The sequence below is a fragment of the Siniperca chuatsi genome, linkage group LG12, assembly GCF_020085105.1.
Source record: "Siniperca chuatsi isolate FFG_IHB_CAS linkage group LG12, ASM2008510v1, whole genome shotgun sequence".
Lineage (NCBI taxonomy): Eukaryota > Metazoa > Chordata > Actinopteri > Centrarchiformes > Sinipercidae > Siniperca > Siniperca chuatsi.
In genome coordinates this window covers 29911802-29929263 of record NC_058053.1, presented here as the reverse complement: position 1 = coordinate 29929263, position 17462 = coordinate 29911802, and the positions used below count along the sequence as shown (strand labels likewise).

The 17462-nt window shown below is 40.8% G+C and overlaps 1 protein-coding gene across 1 annotated transcript in view; it reads right to left on the bottom strand.

The window, feature by feature from the left end:
• LOC122885456 (kinesin heavy chain-like) overlaps positions 1 to 17462 on the bottom strand; it is a 69518-nt gene that overhangs the window by 10892 nt on the left and 41164 nt on the right. Inside the window, exons 17-22 of the mRNA XM_044216564.1 lie at positions 13009 to 13126; positions 12749 to 12825; positions 10463 to 10572; positions 10042 to 10143; positions 9624 to 9684; positions 9461 to 9532 (exon numbers count right to left, since the gene is read on the bottom strand). Coding sequence (XP_044072499.1) covers positions 9461 to 9532; positions 9624 to 9684; positions 10042 to 10143; positions 10463 to 10572; positions 12749 to 12825; positions 13009 to 13126 — 540 coding nt within the window. The remainder of the gene's footprint in view (positions 1 to 9460; positions 9533 to 9623; positions 9685 to 10041; positions 10144 to 10462; positions 10573 to 12748; positions 12826 to 13008; positions 13127 to 17462) is intronic.

Genomic DNA, 17462 nt, shown 5'->3' with positions numbered 1-17462 from the left:
TTTCTTAATATTAACACTACAATTCCAATTCTACTATTTTAAAAAAAATCTAGGTGGTATTTGCATTGTGCCATTGAATCAAATTTATAGCATTGAAATATTTTATGTCTGGATTTATGTAGTCTGAAATCTCCTCTTTGAGATGTCTACAGAGAAATGTAAAAGTTGCTCAGATTCAGTTGAGTCAAAACATCTGTATTTATCTCAGAGAAAATCAGTTCTAACTGGACAGAAATTCTCAGAGTGATGCTAATGTGGTCCAACTTCTAGGACTAGAAGTAAGAACCTTATATTAACTTTCCTAACCTGTGAGGGGGATAAACACTGCTATTGAGTGAGCTCTGGTGGCATTTATCAGTTTATGTTTTTATTTTTTTCAGGTCTGTATGGTAAAAGTGTGGAATTTTGAACAGGAGGTGCTTTAACACGAGCCTGGACTGTTATTTTTCAAAAGCTTCGGAGCCTAGTATTGTTCAAGCCCTGGACAGAATTACTGATAACCTCAATAAAGTCATTGATACCAAGGTTGCCACTGTTCTGGAAGCCATTAAGCAACAGACCTCACAATTGCAAGCGGTTGCCGTCTGACTGGGAGTAGCAGAGAAACAGATTGCTGATGTGGAGGCTGTGGCTACATCCTCGGAAGCTAGGTTAGTATTTCTTGAGAAACAAGTGGATGACAAGCTAGAGCACATCGATGATCTCGACAACCGAGGTCGCAGATGCAACATACATGTAGTTGTCTTACCTGAGGGCTCAGATAGTTCTGATCCTGTGAAATTCTTTGAAAAGTGGATCCCTAATTACCTCCTATTCGGCTGAGGTGGTCTGGAAGCGCATGGCTTTTGATGACATAAAGGCACGTCTAAATGTATGCGCTACTGTACCCGGCAACTGGATGGAATGCAGAGAAGATTCGACACTCCTAAAAAAGCTGCTTCGCTTGTCTGTTTGCTGGAACAGGAACGTGACGGCACTGCTTTTCAGTGACATGTCGAGGATTTGATTGGACATGATTGGCTGATTTAATTAATACACATGTTGTGTGAGTACTCCTGTTTATGTTCTGATTGTGAGCTGTATATCTATATATACACATATATTTTGTCTTTGTGGTGAGTTATGGCCACCGGTCTGATGTCCCCTGCAGGTTAGGTGGTGGGGACAACCCCCTAACATTTTTGCTTCTGTTTTTTTTAATAATAGTTCTTGTTCACACTTGGTTTTTTTTCGGCTCAGTGACTGTATATTATGTCATACAGTTTAGGTTTTATGATTTCAGTAAGCTATGTATCTACATAGAGGGTTGAGTTAGATGGTATGGCAAGTAATAAGCTACGTTTTTGTACGTGAAATATAAGAGGGATCCATAGTCCTATTAAAAAAAGAAAAATACTTTGAAAATAACATTGATATTGAACTTTTGCAAGAAATACATCTAGATGATGCAGAGCATCTGGGGTCAAGAAGTAGAAGGCTGGCTATTCTATTAAGATTTTTTCGATGATAGAATGCGTCAAAGACAAAAATGGCCAGTATGTTATTGTCAAGGGTATCTGAATGTTTAATACCCTCCTGCCCATCCCTCAGATTTCGTAACTAAGGTGTTCTTAGATTTCTCAGAGATCCACTCAGACATTGCCATCTTTACATTCAGTTTTATCTTGTTTAATAGGCAGTATTCTTATTTCAGACCATGCCAGTGTGGTGTTGAGATCTTTTTCTTAAGGGTTTAGGCAGCAGAGTGAAACAGTGGAGACTGTTTTAAGACCATACCTTTGTACCCTGTTTTAATACTGAGTTTAGATAATTTATTTCTATTAACTCTCAGTTAACAGATAACCCTGCCCTACTATGGGAGTATGCTAGAGGGATATTTATTTAATTTTCAGTCATTAAGAGATGGCAAAAACTGAAGAAGCCAAATTTGTTAATGGCTGACCTTAAAACTATCTTGATTCTCCATCTCCTACCCTATTGCGAGAAATATCTGCAGTCAGATCAACCTTAGATAGCCTTTTTACGCAAGATGAGGAGACCAAACTTAGATTTGCCAGGCAAAGATTTAATGAACATGGGGATAAACCTGGAAAATATTTGGCGTACGTTACCAAAAAGAGGGCAGAATCGCAATCAATTGCAGCCTTGTGATGATGCATATATGACCAAACGCTCATAAATGACACTTTCAACAAGACTTTCTACTGTAAGCTCTATACATCTGAACCACCAAGTGATGCATTTGACTTAATGGAAGAGTTCTTCTCTCTCAGTTCTTTCTTCAATCTGCCTACTACATCAATAGAGCAGCAATCAGATCTTAACACCCCCATTTCCAGAGAGGAGGTATTGAATACTATAAGAATAAGCCCCTGGACCTGATGGGTTTGGTAATGAATTCTATAAAGAATTTTGTGATACATTAGTAGACCCACTCCTTGACATGTTTAACTATTCATTTTTATATAATCAGAATCAGAAATACTTTATTGATAACCGAGGGGAAACTCTTTTGTTACAGCAGCTCACTATCACATCAGTGCACACAGGAACAGGAGTACTAAGCAAAAAATATAATACACTATAATACAGGTCAGAAAATAAATTAAGTACCAAGTGGGTATTGTCACAGATATGCCATGCTCCACCATCCACTAATCACCCACACCGGCTCCCAATTACACTTCTGCTCCCCATTAGTCCCAATCACAGCCAGTATAGACCTGCACTCACCTCAGTATTTGTCCGACCTCGTTCAAGTTTAGGACTCTCCATGCCACTCAGCATAACACTTCGTTTCTCCTGTCTCCAGTGTTTCTCCTGTCTCCCTCCAGCGATCTCCCTGCTTGCCTCCAGTGATCTCCCTCCTACAGACTTCCCTCACTCCACACCCACTATATCTGGCTGTCATTCAATAAAGAACATTCTGGTCCATCTCGGTGTCCCCTGCCTGTCTGTACTGTAACAGAAGGTCGGACATAACCGTAAGGATGACAGCCTTCGTCTTCGCCGCCGGCCTCCGGTGACCTCCCACCTGTACTACAAGCATTCCACCAGGCCTCCAGATGGGGTTGAACTTAATCACAAGACACATGATTTCAGCTCCGACCCTATTAAGCCCTGCATACGCCAGGTTCCACCATCCACTAGCAATCCAGCAATCTCCCTGCCTGCCTCCAGTGATCTCCCTCCTACAGACTTCCCTCACTCCACACCCACTATATCTGGCATTCAATAAAGAACATTCTGGTCCATTTCGGTGTCCCCTGCCTGTCTGTACTGTAACAGGTATAAGTATAAAATAAAATAAGTGTTAAGTACAAAGTGGGTTTACCGGTTGATGATAATAATATGGTATAAGGTAATAGTGCATTAAGCACTATCAAGTTAATTATGTTAATTATGTCAAGTATTGCAGAGATGTAATGATCAATGTCCAGTTTAATAACTTAGGGTCATATAGACTAACACTTAGAGGGAGGAGTTAAAGAGTTTGATGGCCACAGGCAGGAATGACTTCCCGTGGCACTCTGTGGTGCTTTTTGGGGGGATAAGTCTTCCGCTGAAGGTACTCCTTCATTTGACCAGCACGTCATGGAGTGGTGGGAGACAGTGTCCAAGATGGCATGTAGTTTGGCCAGCATCCTCCTCTCTGACACCACCACCAGAGAGTCCAGCTCCACCCCCACAATGTGACTGGCCTTACAGATCAATTTGTTGAGTCTGTTAGCGTCCACTACCCTCAACCTGCTGCCCCAGCATGCAACAGCATACAGGAGAGCACTGGCCACCACAGACTCATAAAATATCTTCATATTGTCTGGCAGATGTTGAAGGACCTCAGCCTCCTCAGAAAATAGAGGCGGCTCTGGCCCTTCCTGTACAGAGCTTGAGTGTTCTTAGCCCAGTCCAGTTTATTGTCCATGTGTACTCCCAGGTACTTGTAATCCTCTACAATGTCCACACTGACCCCCTGGATGGAAACTAGTGCCTGGTGCCTTGGCCCTTCGTAGATCCACAATCAGCTCCTTAGACTGTGTTGCATTGAGCTGCAGATGGTTCTGCTCACAACATGAGACAAAGTTCTCCACCACAGCCCTGTACTCAGTCTCATCACCACCGCTGATACATCCCACCACAGCAGAGTCATCAGGAAACTCCTGAAGGTGGCAGGACTCTGTGTGGTGGCTGAAGTCTGTGGTGTAGATGGTAAAGAGGAAGGGAGAGAGAGGACAGTGCCCTGAGAGGCCCCAGTGTTGCTGACCATGCTGTCCGACACAGTGCTGCAGATGCACATGCTGTGGTCTGCCAGTCAGGTAGTCCACAATCCAGGACACGAGGGGGGCATCCACCTGTATTGCTGCCAGCTTCTCCCCCAGCAGGGCTGGCCGAATGGTGTGGAAAGCACTGGAGAAGTCAAAAAACATGATCCTCATGGTGCTTGCAGGCTTGTCCAGGTGGGTGTGGATGCGGTTCAGCAGTAGGATGATGGCATCCTCAACTCCTAGCCGGGGCTGGTAGGCAAACTGAAGGGGGTCCAGGAGGGGTCTGACCATGGGCCGCAGTTGTTCCAGCGCCAGTCTCTCCAGGGTCTTCATTATGTGGGCGGTCAGTGCCACCGGTCTGTAGCCCTTGGAGCCACTGGGACGTGGCGTCTTCGGCACAGGAACGAGGCAAGATGTCTTCCACAGAACAGGGACCCTTTGAAGACTCAGGCTCAGGTTGAAGACATGTTGAAGGACTCCACATAGCACATGGGGGGCACAGGCTTTTAGCACCCCGGGGCTAACTCCATCGGGGCCTGCAGCCTTGTTTGAGTGGAGTTTCATCAGCTGTCCTCTCACCTGGTCAGTAGTCAGGCACACAGCAGAGGTTACAGGTGGGGGAGGGGGGAAGTCATTAGTGTGAAGAGGACTGTTAGCCTGATAGCCAGTTGAGGGGGGAGTAGGACTCTCCCAGGAAGATGGGGGAAGGGGGAGCAGAGTACTCAGAGGAGCTTGAGGGCTGACAGCAGCTGAGTTAGAGGGGGGATGAGCAGGAGCCGGTGTGTCAAAGCTGTTAAGTTCGTTGGCCCTATCCAAACTGCCTTCAACTCCTCTGCTGCCAGTTGGTCTGAAGCCAGTGATGCACTTCATGCCGCTCCAGACCTCTCTTGTTGTTCTGCCGGAGTTTCCACTCCAGCTTCCTCCTGTACTTCTCCTTGGCTTCCCTTATCTTCACCTTCAGGTCAGCCTGGATTGCCCTCACCTCCTCCCTATTACCATCAGTAAAGGCCCTCCTCTTGGCATTCAGGATGTCTTTGATGTCCTTTGTTACCCACGGTTTGTTATTTGGATAACAATGGACCATCATAGTTGGGACATTGCAGTCCACACAGAAGTTAATGTAGCCAGTGATGCACTCAGTGAGCCCATGAATGTCCTCTCCATGAAGCTCACAGAGTGCATCCCAGTTTGTCACTTCAAAACATTCCTCCAGTGTCTCATAGGCCTCCTCTGACCATCTCCTCACTGTCCTTGTGGTCGCAGGCTGCCTTTTAACCAGAGGCACATAGCAGGGTTGGAGGTGAACCAGGTTGTGGTCTGACCTACCCAGGGGGGGAGGAGAGAAGAGCTGTATGCGTCCGTAACGTTAGCATACAGCAGGTCCAATGTCCTCTCCTCTCTAGTAGGACAATTCACATACTGGGTGAAATTAGTCAGTGTTGTTGAAACACTGACATGGTTGAAATCACCCGAGATTAATATGAGTGCACGTGGGTGTTGAGTCTGGAGTTGTGCTATGGCGGTGTGAATGGCGTTGCACGCCGATGCCGGGTTAGCAGAGGGGGGGGATGTAAAAAGCCACAACAATGGCATGTGAGAATTCACATGGCAGATAATATGGCCGGAGTCCCACAGCAGATACTCTGCTTGATAGCAATGTGACCAGGGTTACACCATCTGTTGTTAACCACAATAGCAAGCCCGCCACCTTTCCGCTCCCGGTGTGATCCCTGTCGGCCCGAACAGTCTGAAAGCCGTCGATGGAAACGTTATGATCCGGGATATCCTGGTATAGCCATGTCTCTGAGAAGCACATCAAACTACACTCATGGAACTCCGTCTGACTCCGGGCTAATGCTGTTAGCTCGTCCATTTTATTCGCCAGTGACCTCACATTGCCCATTACGAAAGAAGGCAGACACGGCTTAAATCTCTTGTTCTTAAGTTTCTTTTGTCTGGACCTCTCTCTTCTTCCCTCGCCGCTTCGTTCCACCTCTGCATCCTCAGTGTGTCCTCCTCCAGACAGGGACATCGGTTGTCCTGGGCACCATGCCGCTCGGTTTCAGCGCGATCAGCTGTTCCCTGGTGTAAACAATGCAGCCAAACAGCTGATCTGCAGCGGTGCCCTGACCGAGTAGCAGGAGAAGAAGTTCTGTGAAAAAAAGTACTAAAACTTTCTACTAAAAGTGCTTTCTACTTACACACAAGTTACTCAAGTTTGGAAGAAAAGGAAAGCTAAAAGTTGGAAAAGTAAGAGCATGAGATGGAGCTAAGGGAACAGGCAGCATGCACGTTGGCGCATGCGCACTACATGATGGATTACCCCAGACTTTAGCAGAGTCAAATTCTAACTACTCGACTTGAAGACCTTTTGCCTAAAATGATAACAGATCAAACAGGTTTCATAAAAGGCGCCTTCTCAATGTCATTCACGCTTTCCAGCAAAAAGATGGTCTAGTGCTTTCTTTAGATGCTGAGAAAGCCTTTGACTGTGTAGAATGGGCCTATTTATTTTATTCTTTAAACAAATTTGGTCTTGGTGACAGTTTCATTAGATGGGTGATCAAGATCCTGTATGACAATCCCCAGGCAGCTATTTTGACTAATAGGGTTAGATCAGACAGTTTCCCAGTGTATAGAGGAATAAGGCAAAGCTGCCCCTTGTCGCCCCTCTTATTTGCCATTGCCATTAAATCGTTGGCGGAGGGCATAAGGATGACGCCCTCTATACAGGGTTTGCAAGTTGATAGTGAGCATCATATGATAAGCCTATATGCAGATGATGTTTTGGTATTTATTTCCAATCCAGAGACATCAATACCAGCTCTATTTAACATTATTGATTTATTTAGTTTTCTGGGTACAAAATGAATTTGACCAAGTCTGAAGCCATGCCACTTGGGAGCCCTAATTTGATACCTGCTGCTTTGTCTTCCTTTCCCTTTAAGTGGTTGCTGGCAGGTTTTGTGTATCTAGGTATAGTTATAACCCCTAAATTTAAGCAAATCTACAAAGCAAACTTTGTTCCCCTGTTCGAGAAAGTGAGGCAGGATTTGGAACGATGGAATTCTTTGCCTGTCTCTTGGCTGGGATGCATATCCCTGGTTAAGATTAATATATTACCTTGATTATTGTATCCTAACCAAATGATTCCTGTTTTATTCTTGAATAGAGTGATGAAAGATCTAAATAGCTCGCTAAGTTCCTTTATATGACAAACACAGACCAAGGCTTAAGATGGCTGCATTGCAGCTACCAGGTTCTGTGTGGGGTCTAGACTTACCAAATACCAGAACATATCAGCTGTGTACTCATATGAGGTATATTTATGACTGGGTCATAAATAATCTATATTCTATCTGGCTGGGTGTGGAAGCTTCCCTTTTGAAGTATCCACTGAGGGACTTACTGTTTTTTAAGAAATTTAAAACTATTAGGCCTAGCTGTGACCTCTGGAAACACTTCCGTTGTCGTTTTGTGTATTTGCGCCTTTCTGTATTTGGTTGTGTTGTGTGTATTTGCAGCGCATTTGAGTCTTTGCAGCGTGTTTTCTAAATGCTGCACAAGTGTTGTCAAATTGATGAAAACATTTTCTTAATTTGCTTGTATTTTGTCTATTTGCAGTGCATTTTCCCTTGTCGGTCACCGTAATTGACAACCCTGAAAGATCTCCTGTTTAGAAATTGTTATTAGTGGATTAATGAAAAAGTACAAACTGTTAAAGGCTGGCAGAAAGTGCTGTTTGATTAGTGCCATTAGAGTACCTAACATGTATATTACATTCAAAAACCAATACCAACACCTTGTTTTAAGCAGTTTCATGTAAGAAACTATCGGTAGAAAATAGTTCCTACATAAAACTGCTCACAAATCTGTGGATTATCTTGAGTAACCGGGTCATGATTACTGGAAAGAGACGTTGCTGTTGAGTTTTTCAAATGTATTTTTTGGTGCTTTGAGCACCACAAGCCAAGTGCCATATAGTCCCATTATATTAAAAAAAAGGCAGTCATCTCTACGGCCAATATCTCCAAAACTTGGCAACTCACACCAAAACAATCTAGATGGATAAATAGCACTACAGGTAAGAGGAAAAATATGTATTTTTGATTTTGGGGTGAACTGTCCCTTTAAGTTTACTGAAGTTTTTGAAGTGTGATTAAAATTCTTGGTGTTGACTAAAACTAGACTAAAATTCACAACATATTCATGACTAAAAAGACTATTTCAGAGTTCTAGCCAACTAAAAATAAAAAGGATAAAGTTGACTAAATGTGAAGTCTTTGGTTACCTGGTTAACTAAATGTTTATCTAGACCATAACTGTACTCTCCAGCCACAGCAGTCAAGATTTAGACCACAACACATTTCAATCTCAGCCTCTACACTTGTATTAAATGATATCAGACACTCCCCGGAGAAGAAAACAGCACTGTGCTGCACTATCTGTTGAGCTTTCCATACTGTTGACCACAGCATTTTAAGTTTACTGAAGTTTTTGAAGTGTGATTAAAATTCTTGGTGTTGACTAAAACTAGACTAAAATTCACAACATATTCATGACTAAAAAGACTATTTCAGAGTTCTAGCCAACTAAAAATAAAAAGGATAAAGTTGACTAAATGTGAAGTCTTTGGTTACCTGGTTAACTAAATGTTTATCTAGACCATAACTGTACTCTCCAGCCACAGCAGTCAAGATTTAGACCACAACACATTTCAATCTCAGCCTCTACACTTGTATTAAATGATATCAGACACTCCCCGGAGAAGAAAACAGCACTGTGCTGCACTATCTGTTGAGCTTTCCATACTGTTGACCACAGCATTTTACTAAACTAATGTCGCCGTCTTGGTTTGGATGATGTGGACTGGTCTTAGTCCTCGTTTAGTTTAGTTTTATTACTTTATTTGACAGGGACAGCACACATTAATAACATTTATGAAAATATGCCAGAAAGGCTAATTTTCATCTGTAGTCCCTGCAGTAGTTAACTTTTGGCTTTGGATTCTGTGATGTTTGATAAAAAGAGATTCTGGTTGTTAAGATTGGATCAGTTAAATTCAGACAATGAAATCCAAGATGATAATTTCAAACTTGAGCTTTAGGGCTACAGAGGATAATCAATCAATCAGCTTCTGTCTGGACTGATCAGTTTAACCCCTGATCAGCAAGCCTGACTGATGGTTTTCTTACATTCTTGACTCGAGTGCCGATATCCTGGATGAAGACTTTACGAAGGTTGTTCAGCGTCTGCAGCTCTTTGGCCTGTTGGATGAAACATAATAACTCAGCCGATCTCAGATCTGTCACTGCTGCAGATAAAGACTTGATGAATGAAAAAAAATAATCCAAGTACCACCGTCTCCTCCAGACCCTTCAGGTCCTCTTTGGCTTGTTCTCTCTTCTCATTCAGGAACCTGAATCACACAAAGTCTAAGTTTAATAAAACACTCTGACGGATGATATTATCACTATTATTAGTTTTATTTAATATAATAAAGAGAATCTGAATCTGGGTTTAATAAAACACTGACTGAGAAAACTGTGACTGTTTCACTGAAGAATCTGATATGAACAAGTTAAGTTTCCATCCAAAAGAACATCAAAGTTTAGCTAATTCTCCAGTCTCAATACCGCAAACTGAAAATGTGAATAAAAACAGGTGGAAACACACTGACAGTTTTTTAAGTGTGGGAAATGTGAGTCAGGACATTTGTGTAAAAGCAGCAGAGATACCTGTTGAGTCTGCGGTGAGCACAAAGGGATACACTTACAGCAGTTTCTGGAGTTTCTGGTCTTTGTTCTGATCCTCAGCTCTCAGTTTGTCAAGGTCAGACTGAAGCTTCCTGTTCTCCAGCTGCAGAGCCCGATTCACACTAAAACAAAACAACATTTATTCATGCAGCACATCAATTAATACTCCATTACTGCCACTGCATTTGTACAGCAGTAGTCTGAAAATGCTTAGAAGTCATAAAATTTTTAAAATGCACAACAAGAATTTGACTAAAAATTCACAGAAAAAAACAACTAAAATATCTTTACTTTTTGTGGACTAAAACTCGCAAAAATGCACTGATCAGTTATTATAATCAATAATCAGTAAGGATGATCAGTCACTGATAAGTCATATTTGATATTAATAATGATCATCAGTCAGTGATCAGTTATTATAATCGATAATCAATAACGTACTCTTTGAATTGGTCAACGTCTCTCTGCTTTTGCTCGATCTCGTCTCGGAGGCGACTCAGCTGTTTGTGATGAACCTCTCTGTGGTTCTCCATCTGTTCCTCCAGAGTTCTCTACAGAACACACAGCAGGAACACTTCAGTTATCTTCATTTCACTAACTCATTTAATGACCTAAGGCAGGAACACTTCAGTTCCCTAACTTATTTCATTTACCTAAATCAGGAACACTTCAGTTATCTAACTTGCTTCATTTACCTACAGCAGCAACACTTAAATTCTCTAACTCACTTCATTTGCTTACAGCAACAACACTTCAGTTCTCTAACTCACTTAATTTACTTACATCAGGAACACTTCAGTTCTCTAACTCCATTTAGTTCTACACGTAATTTTTAAAAATTATTATTTAACTGCAACGATCACTTTTGAGTAAAAAAAAAAAGATATATTTGAATATTCTTAGAAATAAAAGAAAACTGTTCCTCTGGTCTTAGATAAAGTCAGAGGTTTGTTTTTCAAAGGTTATTGCTTAGAAATGAATCCAAATATTAAAATTGTATTAAATTAATTGACAGAGTATAATCTGTTGTGCAGACAAATTCATGAAGCCTCAAAGAAATCACGTGAAAAATTACTTATTTTTGATAGTTGAAGAAATTAGGGTTAGGGTTAATCCTAACCCTCGGTTAGATTTTACAGGAACACAACACAAGGGTTAAACAAATCTTTTAATGTATATCTTAAAAGAAAAACAACAATGGCTCTCATGGTATTAATACATTTTTTAGTATTAATACATTTTTTTAGTTAAAACACATTTAACTGTGCAGATAATTCATTAAAATGCCATAATGCATTAAAATCAGTTAATTTAACCAGAAATGTATTTTTGGTAAACCTCTAAATTTGCACCTTAATTAAAATATTAAGGTCCTTTTAAGATACAAATTGAGGTTACCTGTAATGTTATTTTGTGTGTGTTCTTCACACACACATTCCAGGTTCATACAGTCAAATTGTCTGGAGTAAAGCAGCCTACCTCCTGCTAAATCCTGAGCTCCATCACAGCTGTCTAAAAAAATGTATTTCAGAAGCTAAAAGTTTAATTATTGTTTCCTCTGGAGAGTTTCCTCTGTCCTGTCAAGTTTATAACTACAGTTTTTAGTTTTACTGTCCTGTCAAGTTTATAACTTTACAGTTTTGAGTTTTAAAGAAAACTCATACATCAATAAATGTCCCTGGAAAGCTGATATTTTAAAAGCTGTCTACAGGGGCATTACTGTGTCATATCTCTAAATCGAAAAAATTTAAATGACTGATGCAGCAGATGTTGTCAGAGTAGATCTCTCTGATCTGAAGCAATGTTTGAAATTTGATTAATAATGAGGACAAAGAAAACACTCATACATCAATAACAGAGCAGATGGTTGGATGTATAGTTAGGGCTGGCTTTTGTTGTTACACGGTGGGAGTCCTGAAAATCTGTCCTGGTACTTGTTCATTTGAAGTTATGCTGCTTTCCTCTTTGATAGAGCCTAGACTGCCGGGTGAGACTTCCCATAGTTATGCTGCTATAGGCCTAGACTGCACTTCTCTCTCTCTCTCTCTCCTCCTCTCCCACCCCATCTGTATGCATTTGTATCCCATTACTGCATGTTACTAACTCGACATCTTCTCTCTCCCGTAATTTTGTGCTTTCTCGTTTCTCTCCTCTCTCCTTCTGTCACTTTCAGCAGGTATTTCTGCCTCCGGAGCTGCAGAGTCTGGATCTGTGGTTGTGGGCCACCCTGCTGTCCCCGTGTTCCTGCTCGACAACTGCTACTACAGTTGTTATTAGTCTTAGTATTATTATTATTGATATTATCATTATTAATCCTATCATTACTATTATTAGTATTATTATTTTATTCATATTAATATTACCACTACCATTATATTATTATTTTAAAATTCCCCACCCCCACTTAAGTAGATAAGTGACGTTAATTAGGAACAATAAGGGTCCTAAACTGGAACCCTGAGGAACACCAGATTTAACACATTGTTGGTTTTAGTTATGGGATTTGTTTACAATAAGAAAAATACAGAACATCAGTTATACTTCAAATGTCACATGTGATCAATCATGTGATCAGTTACAACTACTTTCTCTGTCAGTAGAACTTTTTTACTGTTTTTTTTTTTTTTTTAGAAAAACTCTGCTCTGTCGAGTACTCTGATGTGTGATTTGATGAATTCAGACCCTGATCAGAAACACAGTGTGAGAACACGATTGGATGATTTTTACCTTCATCTCAACAGCATCCTTCAGTCTGCTCATGTGTTCTTTCTCTTTGTCCATTACCGTCACCTCGTGCATTTGACCTGAACACACACACACACACACACACACAAAACCAGTTCTTATCTGAAGACTTGAAGCTGTTTTTACAGTTTTTAACAAAGATGTAATTGCCTCTAATCTGTTGAACTGTGTTTGATGTTAACAGACAGTTGCCAGCCAATCAGAGAGCAGTGTTTCCTGTAACCATGGTGACATTATCTGACCTTGAGCATGGAGTTTGGCGACCTCCTCCATCAGAGCGTCCTGACTCTCCTCCAGCTTCCTCTTCTTCTGCTCCAACTTCTGCAGGTCGTCTGTCAGAGACACAATCTTCGCCTGGAGCTGCAACAAACACACAGGATACTTAATTAGCATTAATATACTGATAATAATAACAATAATAGCAACAACATCAAACACACACACAGGACACTTAACTAGCATGAATATACTGATATAAAAATAATAACATCATAAACACAGGGCAGTTCACTAGCATTCATATAATAAATAATAATAATACTAATAATAAAACTTTATTTATAGAGCACTTATCAAAACAAAGTACAAAGTGCTTCACAACAAGAGAAATAAAATACCACAGTGAATGACGAAATATAAAGAAATAAAATACATAAAATACACAAAAACAATAAAATAAACAGCCAGTTCAGGTAAAATCAGGATATGCTTTCAGATAAAAATGTGTTTTGAGAAGAGACTTAAATGAAGACACTGACTCAGACAACCTAATTTTTTCAGGCAAGTTGTTCCAGAGCCTCGGGGTCCTGATAGCAAAAGCTCTGTCCCCCTTAGTTTTCAACCTGGACTCAGGAACAGACAGGAGACCCCTGCCCGAAGATCTCAAACTACATGAAGGTTCATAAGGGATTACAAGTTCTAAAATATAGTCTGGAGCCAGGCCATGAAGAGCCTTAAAAGAAATCAATAAGATCTTAAAATCAATCCTAAAACAAACAGGGAGCCAATGTAAAGAGGCTAAAACAGGTGTTATGTGGTCGTACTTCTTGGTCCTGGTTAACAGCCTAGCAGCTGAGTTTTGTACAGTCTGCAATCGTGTCAAAGTTTTTTGATTAAGACAAGTGAACAGGCTGTTACAATAATCAAGGCATGAGGAGATAAAAGCATGTACAACAGTTTCTGCATCACTAAGATTTAAAATAGATCGGATTTTTGCAATGTTTCTGAGGTGATAGAAACATGATTGGACAAGCTTAGTGATATGTTGCTCAAAACAGGACACCAAGATTTCTTGCAACAGGCTTGATATGTTGTGACAGGTCACCAGTAGATGGCAGTATTTGTTTAGTGATGTGTTGGGGCCCAATAACAAGGATTTCAGTTTTGTTTGAGTTGAGCTGAAGAAAATTTATCGACATCCAGAGTTTTATGTCAGATAGGCAGTCCTGCAGAGAACTCAGCGTACTAAGGTCAGTGGGCTTGACAGGGAGGTACAACTGTGTGTCATCCTCATAACAATGAAAAGAAATACCATGTCTGCGGATTACATCACCCAAAGGAAGCACGTATAAGGAGAACAGTATTGGTCCCAGAACTGAACCTTGAGGCACACCGTATTTGATATGGGAAAAGGATGACATGAAGTTATTAATGCTGACACAGAATTTCCTATTGGACAGATAAGATGAGAACCAGTCTAGTGCAGTGCCAGATATGCCCACCCAGTGCCTCAGTCTATCTAAAAGAATGCCATGATCAATTGTGTCAAAGGCAGCACTTAAGTCCAGCAGCACAAGAATTGAACACATGCCTGCGTCTGCATTCATTAAAAGGCCATTGGTGACTTTGAGAAGGGCTGTCTCAGTGCTGTGGTGTTGACGAAAGCCAGATTGGAACTTTTCAAAGTTATTATTGTTTTCCACAGCAGCAAGAAGCTGCTTGGATAGTTTTTCGAGAATCTTCGAAATAAAAGGCAGTTTGGAGATTGGGCGATAGTTATCCAGGAGGGTGGGATCAACCCCAGGTTTTTTTTAGGACTGGCTGGACAAGCTGTTTTAAAGTAATCAGGGACGCAGCCAGTAGACAGCGAGCTGTTAAAAATAATTTGTAAAAGGGGCGCAATGCAATCCATAACTCCCAATAAAAACCTAGTTGGGATTTTGTCCAGAGGGCCGGAGGACACTCTCATAAAAGACATGATGTCTGTTAGTTCAGGCAGAGTAACAGCAGAAAAATTGCTCAAAGAATCCCTGAGCGGGTGATCCACATCTAAAAAGGCAGGATTCCGGGTGATATCAGATCTTATTAACTCCACCTTTCCAGCAAAGTGCAAAAGAAACTTTTCACAATCAGCATCACACTCAGCAGGGGCACAAGGAGAGGCAGGGTTAACTAACTGATCCACAGTCTTAAATAGGAATCTGGGGTTGTGCTGATGGGCAGAAATAAGTGCAGAGAAATGGCATGTTCTTGCATCCTTCACCATCCTATTATAAAGGAGTAATAACTCTTTCATGGCCACAAAGTGGACCTGGAGACCTGATTTCTTCCATCTGCGTTCTGCTCTTCTGCATTTCTTTTTACAGCTTTGAATACTGTTATATAACCATGGCTGTTTTCTAGTCTTTGGGTTTGGTCTATTTTGAGAGGAGCTATGAGGTCTAAGGTTGAAGAACACATGTAGTTAAAATAATCAACCAAATCATTGCTGTTGGAGGAATCGGGAAACATTGCTAGGAGAATTGAACTGTGTACAGAATTTTGAGGCACTATGCTCATTAAGGACGCATGTGTACTTAGAGCGGGATAAGACAGTACTAACAGCCTCTAATTCACAGTTAAAAACAATGCATAGGTGATCAGATACAAACTTGTCCCTGATTTCCACAGATGGGGTTTTCAGGCCCAGACTAAAGACTAGGTCTAAGGTGTGGCCACGGGAATGAGTTTGGCCAGACACATGTTGTTGAAAGTTAAAAGAGTTGGTGATATTTAAAAAATCAGCAGCAAGGGCATTAGAGGAGTCATCAACATGAATATTAAAATCACCACAAAGAAGAATTCTATCATAATTTAACACAAGACTGGATAAAAAAAGGGAGTTCCAACAAGAAGGAGCCAGCTGGTTTAGGAGGCGATAAACAATAGCAAATATGACTGGGAGGGGGCCACCAAGTTTAAACATGAGCACTTCAAAGGAGGAAAAATCATTGCAAGCTATGAGGTTACACTTTAAATGCTTCCTATAGACAGTAACAAGGCCCCCACCTCGACCACAATCCCTAGGGCGGCTAAAGCATTCATAATCCGGAGACCACAATTCAGCCAGCTGACTGTGATCACCAGGACGTAACCAGGATTCAGTTAAAAACATAAAGTCTAAATCAGTAGAATAGATAAAATCATTTAAAATAAACGTTTTGTTAGAGAGGGATCTTACATTGAGAAGAGCCATCTTAAAAAGTGCTGCTTCAGATCTGAGGTTGAGACTGGAGGTAAGGTTCTGGCCCAGATCTTTATTAAGTTATTATTATTGCTGTGTCGGCTGTGTCTGTTTCGCATTAAGGACCTATCTGAAATTACCACAGGAATGTTAAAAGTGGCACTAGAGGGATACGGGCTCCAGGTAGCAGAACTATGATCAGTCCACAAAGGGGAGGTAGTGACAGCATACTGAAAATGTTAATAATAACAACATCAAACACAGAGGACGGTTAATTAGCATTAATATATTAATAATAATAATATTGATATCAATTAAACTGTAGAGCGGCTACCCGAGGAAATGCAGCAGGCTGAGTCAGTGTCTTCTTTTAAATCTAAGCTTAAAACGTACTTTAATCACACCATCTTCTATTTTTATTCTATTACTGTTGTGTGTTGTGAGCACTATAGCACTGTGTATCTTTCTACTGATAGTTCCTACAGGAAACTGCTCACAACAAATCTGTGGATTATCTTGAGTAACCGGGTCATGATTTCTGGAAAGAGACGTTGCTGTTGAGTTTTTCAAATTAATTTGTTTGGCACTTTGAGCTCCACAAGCCGAGAGCCATATAGTCCTATTATATTCAGAAAAGACAGACATCTCTACGGCTGATATGTCTAAAACTCAGCAACTCACACCAAAACAATCTAGATGGATAAATAGCTCTACAGGTGAGTGGAAAAATATGTATTTTTGATTTTGGGGTGAACTGTGAAGAGTGATGAGGTCTTTTTAATCTGATGTTAAGGAGATAATTAATGTGCACATCAATGGATTGTAACACTCTAACATGGTTTAAGTAATCATCTGCAAAGGGTACAAAAAACCCCAAAAAATATATACAGACAAACAGCTATCCATTCACAAATATCTTAAAGTTAATTCAGAGATGCCATCATGTAATTTGATGCATTTTAAGGGATTTTAACCCCCTTAAACCTGACCAGGAACCTGACCATTCTAGGCTTTAAAAACAAGCAGTAAAATCTTAAAATCAGTTCTAAAACTCACAGTTGACCAGTGAAGGGCAGCAAGGATCAGTGTAATGTGGTCGCTTCTCTTAGTACGTGTTAAAAGCCACAGCAGTGTTTTGTATCAGCTGCAGTCTTTGAACGTTTCGCCTCCTGATACCAGAATAAAGTGCATTGCAATAGTCAAGTCTGGAAGAGACAAAAGCAGGGACGACCTTTTCTAAGTGTGCAGAGGAAA